General features: G+C 21.1%; 4 protein-coding genes across 4 annotated transcripts; 2 read left to right on the top strand and 2 right to left on the bottom strand. All coding sequences in view use genetic code 6, as the record gives it.

Annotated features, from left to right (window-relative positions):
* Positions 1–41: 41 nt before the first annotated feature.
* TTHERM_01100490 (hypothetical protein) lies at positions 42–7,768 on the top strand (the record flags this gene model as incomplete). Its single annotated transcript, XM_001030304.2, has 6 exons — positions 42–2,523; positions 2,792–2,892; positions 5,664–5,808; positions 5,869–6,153; positions 6,512–7,441; positions 7,620–7,768. The coding sequence occupies 6 exons, from the start codon at positions 42–44 to the stop codon at positions 7,766–7,768; spliced, it is 4,092 nt and encodes a 1,363-aa protein (XP_001030304.2).
* A 178-nt stretch (positions 7,769–7,946) lies between these two features.
* On the bottom strand, positions 7,947–8,684 carry TTHERM_001100489 (hypothetical protein; the record flags this gene model as incomplete). The annotated part of the gene is made up of 3 exons (XM_012799861.1): positions 7,947–8,184; positions 8,266–8,396; positions 8,499–8,684. 3 exons carry the CDS (start codon positions 8,682–8,684, stop codon positions 7,947–7,949), a joined length of 555 nt encoding a protein of 184 aa, XP_012655315.1.
* A 2,276-nt stretch (positions 8,685–10,960) lies between these two features.
* Positions 10,961–12,902, top strand: TTHERM_01100470 (hypothetical protein; the record flags this gene model as incomplete). The annotated part of the gene is made up of 4 exons (XM_001030302.2): positions 10,961–11,117; positions 11,223–12,524; positions 12,796–12,817; positions 12,884–12,902. 4 exons carry the CDS (start codon positions 10,961–10,963, stop codon positions 12,900–12,902), a joined length of 1,500 nt encoding a protein of 499 aa, XP_001030302.2.
* A 312-nt stretch (positions 12,903–13,214) lies between these two features.
* Positions 13,215–14,117, bottom strand: TTHERM_001100469 (hypothetical protein; the record flags this gene model as incomplete). The annotated part of the gene is made up of 3 exons (XM_012799860.1): positions 13,215–13,452; positions 13,534–13,709; positions 13,767–14,117. The coding sequence occupies 3 exons, from the start codon at positions 14,115–14,117 to the stop codon at positions 13,215–13,217; spliced, it is 765 nt and encodes a 254-aa protein (XP_012655314.1).
* Positions 14,118–14,293: the final 176 nt, after the last annotated feature.

Below are 14,293 nucleotides of genomic sequence, written 5' to 3'. Positions count from 1 at the left end.
TTATTTATTTATTAACAAATTAATTAAATTCAAAAAAAAGCATGAGAACTTCATAATTATTACAAGTTTTAATATCAATTCTAAAATAAAATTTAAGAATTGAATTTATAATTAAGCTATTACTTCTTAGTTAGGTATGTTGTCAGGATAATTTAATGCAAGGTTAGAGCTGTGATAAAAACATAATTTAATAATTGGTATTGTAGAATATTTAGTATAAGTGTAGTTTGACAGAAATTATAGTTGAAAATTAAGAAGAGATTAAATTAGATTTGGAATTAAGAGATTTATAGATCTTCTCTTAATTGTTAATTTCAAATATCAAAAATGTTTATATTAATAATCTAATTTTGGAAAATTTAATTACGAAATAACATAAAGATAATTTTAGTTTGATAAAATTTCTCTAAATAGAAAACTTAAGTATTTAATTTTTAAGCATTTCTAATTCTTTTTAAAATAAAATGGCTTTAATTAAAGCTGAGGATATTAAAAATATGTAAGTAAACTAATTTACTTTAAGTAATTTAAGTCTAGAGAGAAGTCTCTCCCTGGTTTCTGAAAATTTAGCAATCAACTAGATGATTTTACTCAATACTATTGTTTGTGAATTTTATTTATGTGGTGAATAAAATCTAACTATTAATGATATTTATGTTCGATTTGATGATTAATAATTATTGGAGGACTATCAGTGCTTTCAAGAATATTCAACATTTAATGAAATTAATATTCAAAATATATTTTTTGATATAAATAAAATAGGATTTCCTACAGAAGTGATAAAATTTGCTAATATTTATAAAGAACAAAGTACTTCTGAAGGCAAAATTAATATTAATTAAATCTACTATAAATCAGAGCAACAATAATAGTCAATTTATACGATTATTTTATAGCTAGGTAAGTAAAATAATGAAAATGTCCACATAAATATACAAAAAATAATATATAAATAAAAAGAAAGTAATGTTCCTTTGTAGATTTATGCCTAAGAGATAAAGAGTATTTTTATTTCTGAAATTATTTTAGATGGATTTGGCTAAGAGTTATAATATAGTACATGCACTTATTTTATGAAAATAGCTCATATTAGATATTTTTATGTCGGCTCTATTGTTTTTAGCTCTAATAATAACATTAACGGTATCATCTTATCAGGGGAAGATATTCAAAATTTAGAAATATTTAGAATTGAAATAAAAACTTAAGTTTTATTTAGCTAAAATGTTATTGATTTAAATACTTGTACTTCTTTTATGATATTAAATCTTATAGCCTAAGATGATATATTTAGAGGATATTTAATTAACGCTTATAGTACTTCATCTTTAAAATTTGTAGATTTTAATCTATAAAATATACAATTTAATTAAAAATCAATATTTAATTTAGTAGGTGTTAAATCCGCTTTTTTTTAATATTTTTAAATTGATAAAATATAGCCTAAAATATTCCAAACTGCTGTTTTTAATATTGAATTGTAATAATTGAATTATGATACATTATAAACTATTTATCGTAATGTCTAAGCAGATTTACAATCTAATCAAAATTTACAATTGCTTGTTTTAAATGGATTAAATTATTAAGTTCTCATAACAGAATCATAAATTATGAATGGATCTTCTACTAATTTTGGTGGATGTATAAATTTAATTTAATCTTCTCAGATTCTATCATAATTAATTATTTATAATTCTAAATTCAAAAATTGTAAAAGCAAATACTCTGGTGGAGCTATTGCAGGTATTAGATAATTAGAAATAAAGAATTCAAGTTTTGAACAATGTAGTAGCTAAATAGGTGGTGCTCTATATATGACAACAAACATTAATTTAGATAATAGTTATTTTTTATAAAATAAAGGTTATTTATCAGCAAACAATTACAATAAAAATATCATCGATCTTAAAATAGGCGAAGTATTTGAAATAGTTGATATTACTAAAGATTATCAACTTATTTAAACTGATAAATTTTTATATCCTGGTTTAACGTACATGATAAAAATTTCAATAGAAACAGAAGATTTGAAGTAGAATGCGCTGAGTAACCAATACTATTTTGGTAATATCTTTGACCTTTTAATTGATCCTTCTAACAATTTTATATCTGTAACACCTCCTTAGTTGTTAAACGTAAACTTTCCTTTCCTTTTGTGGTATGCATTCGATATTGAATTCGATGGCTAATAAACTATAGACTTTGAAAAAATAAATATAAATTTTGTTTTAAATTATAATTTAAAAACCAACCAATACAAAATATACAATGGTTGTAAAAAACAAGGAATGGAATAATTTTTCTTGGATGGTTAGAGAACTTAGTAATTTATTTGTAAATACTGCGATTTTATGAGAGCAGGCTATGATGGAGTGTGTTAAAATTGTTAAACTGACTATTTTTCATCATGCTATGGAAACTATTCAATGTTAAAGTCAGGTTATTGGAGATCTAATTACACTGTTGAATCTTCAGATATTCTTTATTGTTCAAATAATCCACTGAGCTGTTAAGGAGGTAATTCTAAAATATTTTTTATTTTTATTTTTATTTTTATTAATAAAAAAATATAAAAATTTTTTGATATAAAATAATTTTTGCAAAGTTGAAACCCACAAGCAAATTAATAATTTATTATTCCAAGAAATAAATATAAAGTAATCATTACAAAATAGAAGAAGAAAAAAATATTTATTTATTTATTTGTATTTATTTTTCAAAATTTTATGTTAAATTAAATTTTATTTTTTATAATTTGAAATTTTTTAATTTTAATATGAATTAGGTAGTGGAATAGGAAATAATTTATGTTATGAAGGTCATGTAGGAGTTTAGTGTTTAGATTGTGATATAAATGGAAATTATTGGTAGGATAAATATTCTTAGGTAGGCTTTTTTCAGTGTGTTAAATGCAGCTCCATCTCATTTAATACAGCAAAGACATTTATATTGCTATTTTTCTTAGTTATTAGTTTGATAGTTATAATTTTTTCAACATTTAGAAGAATTAGAAATTAAATATGTGCCTTTTATCTATAGAAATTAGGTATCTTTTTTATTGGTAAAACATTGCAAAAATAGTCTCTTACATCAACATACATAAAAATATTATTATTCCATGTATAAGTCTTTATTATATCTTATCAACTTACAAAAGTAAATATTATTTCTACAATTCTTTCATTTGAGGTTCTAATGTATAATCCACTCAGCTCATCATTCTTTTCTTTAAGTTGCCTGATTTCTTAGTATAACTTGATCTATACAAGTGTGGGATTCTCTTATTTATTATTTTCATTTTTGATTCCAATATCTATTTGCTCTTTCGTAATACTTGTTTCTATAATAATTTCTCTTTTAAAAAGGAGGCTTATTTAGAGATGTCAATATGTTACTTTTCTAACATTTATTTATATGTTTATCTCAGTGTTTTACTCTTTCTTATTAAAATAATGCCTATCAAGCTTATTTTGCCTCAACCTAGAATAAGAAAAGTCCTACTCTTTAATTGATTTAAGTTTAGAATGTGGTAGCTCTTAAGAACTATTTAAAATAAGAAGCATTAGCCTGACAATATTAATTATGTTTTTAATATGTTTTCCTCTAGCCATCTTTTTTTAGATTATTAAATCTCGAAACAGACTCAATAAAGTAAAAGTAATGTTTACCTATGGATTTTTGTACAACGAATATAAAATGAAGTATTATTATTGGGAAATTATAAAATTTGCAGTAAAGTCTATTTTGATTTTAATTTCAGTATCACTGAAAGGGCATTCATAAATAAGTTTGCTTATGATAACCATGTTGCTATTTTCATATTTTATAGCCTTAAATAATTTAATGCCCTTTATTTCTACATTTTTAAATAATTTAGAAAAGATTTCGATAATACTTTCTATATTTTTATAGATCTCATCACTAATGTAAATTTCAACTGATCAAAATGAAGAAACATCAATCTACAACTTTAGAAATATTTTTTATGCTACTATAGAAATTATTAACTTGATATTCTTGTTTTACTGTTTATGGCTGATAATAACATCTTTCTTAGAAAGATAAATAGTTAAACTATAAAAATATCTAAAATGTAAGTGTATCTAGAAAATAAATTCTGTGAATAACCTTAAGATAAATTCAAATATAAAAAAGCTTATATAATGTGTTAAAAAAATAAAACAAATATAAATCAGAGATGATGAAAGTAATTATTTACTAAATTTTGAGTTTGATTAGATTGATTGAAATCTCATAAAATAATTTACTTTGTTTCTTTTTTATAATGTGATTTATTTAATTTTAATAAAAATTCAATTTTTTTATTTTTCATATTAAAATATTCAATTTAACTCTAGTTAATACTTTTAAAATAAAATGAAATATTATTTGTTTAAAAAAAGATAATTTAACTCTATGTAGATAAATTAACAAATTACATAAAAGAAATAAAAATCTAAATATAATAAATACACCCTTTAAAATTATTCAAATTATCAAATTTCTATTTGTCTAAATATCATATTTTAAATTTTTAAATGTTTTAGAAAATTTTTAATTTATTTTATTATGATTGCTGATTTTAATTAATTTAAGCATTATTTAATTTGATTTAAAAAAAGATATAAAAAATAAAAAGAAGGGATAAGAAATTGATAAGAAAATTTATTTCCTATCAGATATAATTTATTAACTTCAAGTTTATTGAATTACATTTAAATTCTTTTATGCTTTTGGAAAGTTTTTCTAATCAGAATGTTTTTGATAACTAATAAGAATTTCTAATATTAGTATCAAAAAAACATAATTTATTCTTTTATAATGATTGAGAAAATCTTTGAAGAATTTTAATTAAAAAATTGTTTATTAATAATTAATTTGTAAAAACAAATCTTAAATTATTTCTTATCAAAAGTAAAATGAAAATCTATTAATTTTAGCTTAAATTTTTCTTAGACCAAAAACAAAATTTAATAATTAGGCTAATAACATTAATTTTGTTTATTAGCAAAACAGTTTATTTGGATAATTTAGATATTTCAAATTAAATGGCTTAACCTAGGTGTGATAAAAATATTATTTAATAGTTGGAAGTGTAGAATATTTAGTATGAATGCGAATTTGATAAAATAACAATTAGAAATTAAAATGAAATCAAATTAAATTTAGAACTAAAAGATTTAGAGATTATTTCCTATTTATAAATTGATAATATCAAAACAGTAAATATTAACAATCTTATTTTAGATAATTTTAGATTTAAAAAAGACCTTGAAACTTTGAGTTTTATCTCTTTAAGTGGAGTTGATAACTTATAAATATAAAATATAATTGTTTCTAATTCTTTTTTAGCTGATTTAATGCTAATAGATACTTAAAATATTTAAGATATTTAAATATATTAATTAAATTTAAGCAATTTAAATATCAGAAATAGCATTTAACTTAATTCTGAAAATTTATTTATTGATAAGTTTATAATATTAAATACTGAAATATGTGGACTGCTATTTTATGGATAGATGATTCTAAAAATGAATGATATATTTCTAATATTTAATGAATAATACTCTCCAGCAAATAATGAATAATGTTTCTAATATTATATATCAGATAAATAAATTAATATTTAAAACATATTTATTGATGTCAAATAGTTATAAAGCTTTCCTGAAACCTAGTTTAAATTTGCTAACATTTGCCAAAGATCCCCTGAAAAACCAACATAAATTAAAATAAATAAAATTTAATATCAATCTTATTTTTCATAAATGAGTTCTTTAATCATAATGTTAAAGCTAGGTAAGTATAATTAGGAATCAACTTTCATAAATATAAACAAAATAATCTTTAAACAAATAGATAAAGGTGGTCTTATGTAAATATTATTTGAGAAATTTAATAGTATCTCTATATAAGAAGTTATTGTTGAAGGATTCTTTGGATTGATGAAAAATAGTAACTACATTAGTTTTCTGAGTGCTACTAACATCGATTACTTTTATATTAATTCTATTGCAATTTAGCAAAGTAATCAAATTGATGGTATTATCTTAATGGGATAAGAAATATAAACATTATTAATATAAAAACTTGAAATATAACCCTCAGCATTCTTTTCTTAAAATGTCATAGACTTAAAAAATTGTAAAGAATTACAAATTTCCAACATAATTGCTAATGATATTTAACTTAATGGCTATTTTTAATGCTTACTAAATATAGATTATTTACTTTTAAACAATTTCAATCTCTGAAATATAATTTAATTAAGTATCGATATTTAATTTGGTAAACACTAATTATGCTTCATTTTTTACACTTGAATTAGCAAAGCTAAAACCATAATAATTTTAAAGTACTGTATTTTATATAGAATAACAAGTACAGTTTTACTATGATAAACAATTATAAATTAATTATTAAAATACTCAAGTAGATTTACAATCAAAGTAGAACTTATAATTCCTGGTTTTAAATGGAATTTATTTTTTATTAAAAATAGATAATTCTTAAGTAATGAATGGCTCTTCTATTAATTTTGGCGGTTGCATAAATTTAATTTCAACAACTGTTTTTACATAATCACAATTAATTATATCAAATTCCAAATTCAAAAATTGTAAAAGTAAATACTCAGGAGGAGCTATTTCAGGTATTAAATAATTAGAAATAAAAAATTCAAGTTTTGAATAATGTAGTAGCTAAATAGGTGGTGCTTTTTATATGGCATAACATAACGAAACCCCTTTCGATAAAAGCTTTTTCATACAAAATAAAGGGTATTTAGTAGCAAATAATTACAATTAACAAACTGTAAATTTTTAAATAGATGAAATTTATGAAGTAATTGATGTAAATGATAACAATTAACTTATTAAAATTGACAAAATTTTATATCCTGGATTGACGTACTTAATAAAGATATCAATAAAAGCAGAAGGTGAATGGTAAAATACATTCAATAACACTAATAATTTTGGAAATATTTATGACCTTTTAATTCATCCATCTAATAATTTTTTATCTTTAACTCCTCCATAACTATTAAAAATTAACTTTCCTTTCCTCTTGTGGTATGCATTTGATATTCCATTTAATGAAAAATAAATTATAAACTTTGAACCAATAAACATCAATTTTGTTTTATAATCCACCATATAAACTTAAGAATACTAAATATATAATGGATGTAAAGAATAAGGAATGGAATAAGTTTTCTTAGATAATAAAAAAAATTAGCAATATATTTGTAAATATTGTGATTAAATGAAAGCTAGTTATGAAGGAGTATGTGAAAATTGTTAAACTGATTATTTCTCCTTATGCTATGGAAACTATTCAATGCTAAAATAATCTTATTGGAGATCTAAATATACAGTTGACCCTTCTGATATTTATTTTTGCTCAAATAATCCACAGAGTTGCTAAGGAGGTAATTCAAAAAATTCTATTTAAATTTTATCATACTAAATTTTAGTTCAAAAATTAATAAAATTTTAAATGGTTCCCCATTTTAATAATCCAACCATCCTCTTATAAACTTAATTAATTTTGATCCTATTAAAATTACTTGTTTTGTTAATTTTTTAATATATTAATATTTAAGGTAGTGGTATTGGAAATGAATTATGTTATGAAGGTCATATAGGAGCATAGTGTTTAAATTGTGATATAAATGGAAACTATTGGTAAGAAAAATATTCTTTGGTAGGCTTTTTCTAATGCGTTAAATGTAGCTCTATTTCATCTAATACAATGAAAATAATTGCCATATTAGGCTTTATAGCTGTGAGTTTGCTTATTATAATTATATCAACATTTAGAAGGCTTTAAAATGAAATATGTGCCTTTTATTTGTAGAAAATGGGAATCTTTTATATTGGTAAAACATTGCAGAAATAGTCATTAACATCAACATACATCAAAATTTTACTATTTCATGTATAAGTTTTGATTATATCTTACTAACTTACAAAAGTAGATATTATTTCTACTCTTCTATCATTTTAGATCCTCATGTATAATCCATTAAATTCATCTATTTTTTCTTTAAGTTGCCTGATTTCTTAGTATAACTTGCTCTATACAAGTGTGGGATTCTCTTATTTACTATTTACATTTCTGATCCCGATATCTGTTTGCTTTTTCGCTATATTTATTTCTTTAATAATTTCCCTTTTAAAAAAGAGACTTATATAGAGATGCCGATATGCTACTTTTCTAACATTCATTTATATGTTTATCTCAGTATTTTACTCTATCTTATTAGAATAATGTCTGTAAAGCTTATTTTGCCTCAACCTAGAAAAAGAAAAGTCCTACTCTTTAATTGATTTAAGTTTAGAATGCGGTAGTTCTTAAGAACTCTTCAAAATAAGAATCTTTAGCTTGATAATATTAATAATATTTTTAATATGTTTTCCTTTAACCATCTTTTTTTAGGTTATTAAATCTAGAAACAGACTCAAAAAAGTAAAAGTAATGTTTACCTATGGATTTTTGTACAATGAATATAAAGTGAAGTTTTATTATTGGGAAATTATAAGATTTACAGTAAAATCTTTGCTTATATTAATTTCAGTATCACTGAAAGGGTATTCATAAATAAGTTTGCTCATGATGAATATGCTACTGTTTTCTTATTTTATAGCATTAAATAACTTAAGGCCTTTCATCTCTGCATTTTTAAATAAATTAGAAAAAATATCTATCATACTTTCAATATTTTTATCAATCTCATCAATAATGTATATGTCAACTGATTAAAATGAAGATGCATCAATTTATAATTTTAGAAGAATATTTTTTGTTACAACGCAAATTGTAAACATGATATTCGTGTTTTACTGTATATGGCTTATAATAACATCGTTTTTAGAAAGTTATATAGTTCAACTAAAAAAACATCTAAAATGTAAGTGCATCTAGAGAATAAATTCTGTGAATAACCTTAGGATAAACTCAAATATAAAAAAGTTTATATAATGTGTAAAAAAAATAAAATAAAATTACATAAGAGACGATGAAAGTAATTATTTACTTAATTTATAGTTTGATTAAATTGAATGAAATTCCTTAAAATTATATACTTTCTTTTTATTTTATAATTTAATATGTACTTTGTCAAATATTAAATAAAAATTTTATTTATTTTAATTTTGAAATTTATAATTAAAATTTTAATATAAAAAGTTTTACTAATTTTGAGGATAAAAATAATTTTTTTTATTAAATTGATATATCGAATAAAATATTTAATTGTAAAAAAATAAATTCCAATAAAATTAAGTGAAAATGTGCATAAAAGAAATAAAAACATATTTTTAATGAATCATTAAAAAACAAAAGATGAAATTTTTATTAGTAAAAATAGTGTTATTTAAAAATACTTAATCTTAATTAAAAATTTTAAAAATAGTTTATAATAATTAGGGATTAAAATTTCATTTTTAAAACTGATAATTTAGTTTCATTTAAAGTAATAAATGAAATTAAGAAATTTATTAATTATTTTTGACTATTTTCAAACATTAAAATCTATTAATACAGCAGATAAAAGTATCTTCTTTTTTAATTTGACGAAATTCTTATTTTCTGATAACTTTTTTAATCGCTATTTATAATGATGTTATCATAATTGATGTGTCATTTAATTTAATTAAGCATTATTAAAAAATCAAAAGAAGCGATAAGAAATGGATAAGAAAAATTTACTTTTAAAAATTTATTTATTTATTCCTAATTTACTGAATTACCTTTTTAATTAAGATTTAATGAATTTTTTTATATTTTTTGATAAGTTTTTCTAATCAAAATGTTTTTGTTAGCTGACAAGCATTTCTGATAGTAATATCAAAAAAGACAATTTATTCTTTTATAATGATTGAGAAAATCGCTTAAGACTTTTAATTTTATTAATTAAAGAATGTTTATTATTTTTATAATACTTAATTTGGGAAAAACAAATCTTAAAAATCTAAAATTAATTCTTAATAAAAGTAAAATGAGAGTATTTTAATTTTAACTTAAGTTAGAGGAAAAGCCAAATTTAATAATTAGGCTAATAATATTACTTTTATTTATTAGCAAAATAATCTGTTGGGATAATTTAGATATTTAAAACTAAATTATTGAAACAGAATGTGATAAAAATATTATTTAATAGCTGGAAGTGTAGAATATTTAGTATGAATGCGAATTCAATAGAATATCAATTATATATTAAAATGAAATCAGATTAAATTTAGAATTAAGAAATTTAGAGATTAACTCCTATTTGTATATTTATAAAGTCAAAAAAGTAAGTATTAATAATCTTATTTTAGATAATTTTAGATTTAAAAAAGATCTTGATTATTAATATTTTATTAATTTAATAGATGTAGATAAACTATAAATTGAAAAAATAATAATTTCTAATTCTTTTTCTAACGATTTGTAGATAATAAATGCCTTAGATATTATTGATATTTAAATAGACTAATTAGCTTTAAGTAATTTGAGTATCAGAAAAAGTATCTAACTTAAATCTGATAATCTTGTTATTGATAAGCTTATTTTATAAAATACTGAAGTATGTGAACTAATTTTTGATGGATAGGTTAATCTAAAAATTAATGAAATTTCTTTATTGTTTAATGAATAATATCATCCATCATAAAATTAATGTTTTTAACACTATACATCAAGAAATTAAATAGACATTTAAAATATATTTATTGATATCAAATAATTAAATAGCTTTCCTGAAAGTTTTTTTAATTTTGCTAAAATTTATTAAGGATTCCCTGAAAAAACAACTAATATTAATATTAATCAAATTTAATTTCTATCTCAATTCTCAGAAACGGATTTAATTATTGCTTTAGATCTAGGTAGGAATGAATAGTAAAATACTAATTTATTTATACAAAAAATAATTTGTAGATAAATAGAAAAAAGTACAAGTAATATGTAAATTTTGTTGAATTAATTTATGAAAGTGAATATAGATGAGGTTGTTATAGAAGGATTCTCTATTGCATCTATGAAAAATAACAACTATGTTAATTTTTTGAGTGCTACTAACATTGATAACTTGTACATTGATTCTATAGTAGTTTAGTAAAGTAATTAAATTGATGGTATTATCTTTATGGGATAAGAAATATAAAAATTAATAATATAATAACTTGAAATATAACCCTAGGTAAAATTTTCTTAAAATGTAATAGATTTAACTAATTGTATTACAACTTAAATTTTTAACATTATTGCTAGTGAAATTTAACTTACTGGATATTTGATTAAAGCATAAAACATAATAGATATTTCTTTATTAAAAGTTTCTTTATCTGGTATATACTTTTGCTAAGAAACGATTTTTAATTTAGTAAACATTTAATATGCTTCATTTAAAAGACTTGAATTAGAAAAGATAATACCCTAATTATTTCAAAGTACTATCTTTTATATAGAATAATAAAAATAATTGTACTATAACTATTAATTATAAATTTTCTATTCTGATACTCAAGCAGATTTATAATCTAAGTAAAACTTATAATTCCTTGTTTTAAATGGAATTCTGTTTTTTTTATAGATCGAAGATTTCTAAGTAATAAATGGTTCTTCTAGCAATTTTGGTGGTTGTATAAATTTCATTTCATAAACTGATTATACATAATCATAAGTAATTATATCCAATTCCAAATTCATAAATTGCAAAAGTAAATATTCAGGAGGAGCTATTGCTGGTATTAAATAATTAGAAATAAAGAATTCAAGTTTTGAAAAATGCAGTAGCTAAATAGGTGGCGCTTTGTATATGGTATAAGATGACCAAATCCTTTTTGATAAAAGCTTTTTCTTACAAAATAAAGGATATTTAGTAGCAAATAATTACAATTAACAAACTGTAGATTTTGAAATAGATGGAATATATGAATTAATTAATCTAAATGATGACAATTAGCTTGTTAAAGTTGATAAATTTTTATATCCTGGATTGACATACTTGATTAAGATATCAATAAAAGCAGAAGATGAATGGTACAATACATTCAGTAATGCTAATAGTTTTGGAAATATTTATGACCTTTTAATTAATCCATCTAATAATTTTTTATCTTTAACTCCTCCTCAATTATTAAAAATAAATTTTCCTTTCCTCTTATGGTATGCATTTGATATTCCATTTAATGAAAAATAAATTATAAACTTTGAACCAATTAGCATCAATTTTGTTCTATAATATACAATTTTAACTAATTAATACAAAATAAAAAATGGGTGTAAAGAATAAGGAATGGAATAAGTTTTCTTAGAAAACAAAAAAAATTAGCAATTTATTTGTAAATATTGTGATTAAATGAAAGCTAGTTATAATGGAGTATGTGAAAATTGTTAAACTGACTATTTTTCATCATGCTATGGAAACTACTCAATGCTAAAATAATCTTATTGGAGATCATAATACACAGTGGACCCTTCTAATATTTATTTTTGCTCAAATAATCCTCAGAGTTGCTAAGGAGGTAATTCAACAAAAACAATTTTAATTTTATAAAATTTAATTTGTGCTTCTTTCTATTTTTTAGTTTGAGCTATGAAAGCTTGATACTACTTATTTTTGCTTATTTAGAAAATATTAAGGTCAACACAACTATTAAAAATTATACATTTAAAATTTTGAATATTTTAAACACCACAAATTTAAAAATTATACAAAAACAAACACCAAATTTTTATTTTTTTAATTTTAAATGGAAAAATTTTGGCCTTAATATTCTAAAATAAAAAATTTAGCCTTAATTAATGAGGATTTATGGTATATAATTATAATAATTAAAAAACTACATTTTATATTAATTTTAATAAATTTTAATCATTTTAGGTAGCAGTATTGGAAATGAATTATGCTATGAAGGTCATATAGGAGCATAGTGCTTAAATTGTGATATAAATGGAAACTATTGGTAAGAAAAATATTCTATGGTAGGCTTTTTCTAATGTGTTAAATGTAGCTCTATCTCTTCTAATACAATAAAGATATTTGTGATACTAGGATTTATAGCTATGAGTTTGCTTATTATAATTGTATCAACATTTAGAAGGCTTTAAAATGAAATATGTGCCTTTTATTTGTAGAAAATGGGAATCTTTTTTATTGGTAAAACTTTGCAGAAATAGTCACTTACATCAACATACATTAAAATTTTACTATTTCATGTCTAAGTTTTCATTATATCTAACCAACTTACAAAAGTAGATGTGATTTCAACTCTTTTTTCATTTTAGATCCTAATGTATAATCCACTTAGCTCATAATTTTTTTCCTTAAGTTGCCTGATTTCTTAATATAACTTAATCTATACAAGTGTGGGGTTCTCTAATTTATTATTTATTTTTCTTGTTCCAATTACTGCATGCTCTTTCGCAGTATTTATTTCTTTAATAATTTGCCTTATTAAAAGGAGATTTATTTAGAGATGTCAGTATGCTATTTTTCTAACATTTATTTATATGTTTATCTCAGTATTTTACTCTATCTTGTTAGAATAGTGTCTCTCAAGCTTTTTTTGCCTTAAACTAGAAAAAGAAAAATCATACTCTTTAATTGATTTAAGTTTATAGTGTGAAAGCTCTTAAGAATTGTATATAATAAGAACTTTTAGCTTGATAATATTAATTATATTCTTAATATGTTTTCCGCTAACAGTCTTTTTTTAGATTATAAAATCTCGTAACAGATTAAGAAAAGTAAAAGTGATGTTTACATATGGATTTTTATACAACGAATATAAAGCAAAGTTTTATTATTGGGAAATTATAAGATTTGCAGTAAAGTCTATTTTGATTTTAATTTCAGTATCACTGAAAGGATATCCATAAATAAGTTTATTAATAATGAATATGTTGCTGTTTTCTTATTTTATAGCATTAAATAACTTAAGGCCTTTCATTTCTGCATTTTTAAATAATTTAGAAAAGATTTCGATTATACTTTCAATATTTTTATCAATTTCTTCACTAATGTAAATGTAAACAGATTAAAATGAAGAGACAACGATTTATAACTTTAGAACAATATTTTTTGTTACTTTCCAAAGTATTAACTTATTATTCATGCTTTACTGTATATGGCTGATAATAACATCTTTCTTAGAAAGATAAATAGTTAAACTAAAAAAATATATAAAATGTAAGTGCATCTAGAAAATAAATTCTGTAAATAACCTTAAGATAAATTCTAATATAAAGAAACTTATTTTATGCACCAAAAAATTGTAATATGCATAAGAAA

The sequence above is a fragment of the Tetrahymena thermophila genome (assembly GCF_000189635.1).
Source record: "Tetrahymena thermophila SB210 genomic scaffold scf_8254418, whole genome shotgun sequence".
NCBI classification, from domain to species: domain Eukaryota; phylum Ciliophora; class Oligohymenophorea; order Hymenostomatida; family Tetrahymenidae; genus Tetrahymena; species Tetrahymena thermophila.
The sequence above is the reverse complement of the archived record's forward strand: the minus strand, read 5'-3'. Positions and strand labels throughout refer to the sequence as shown.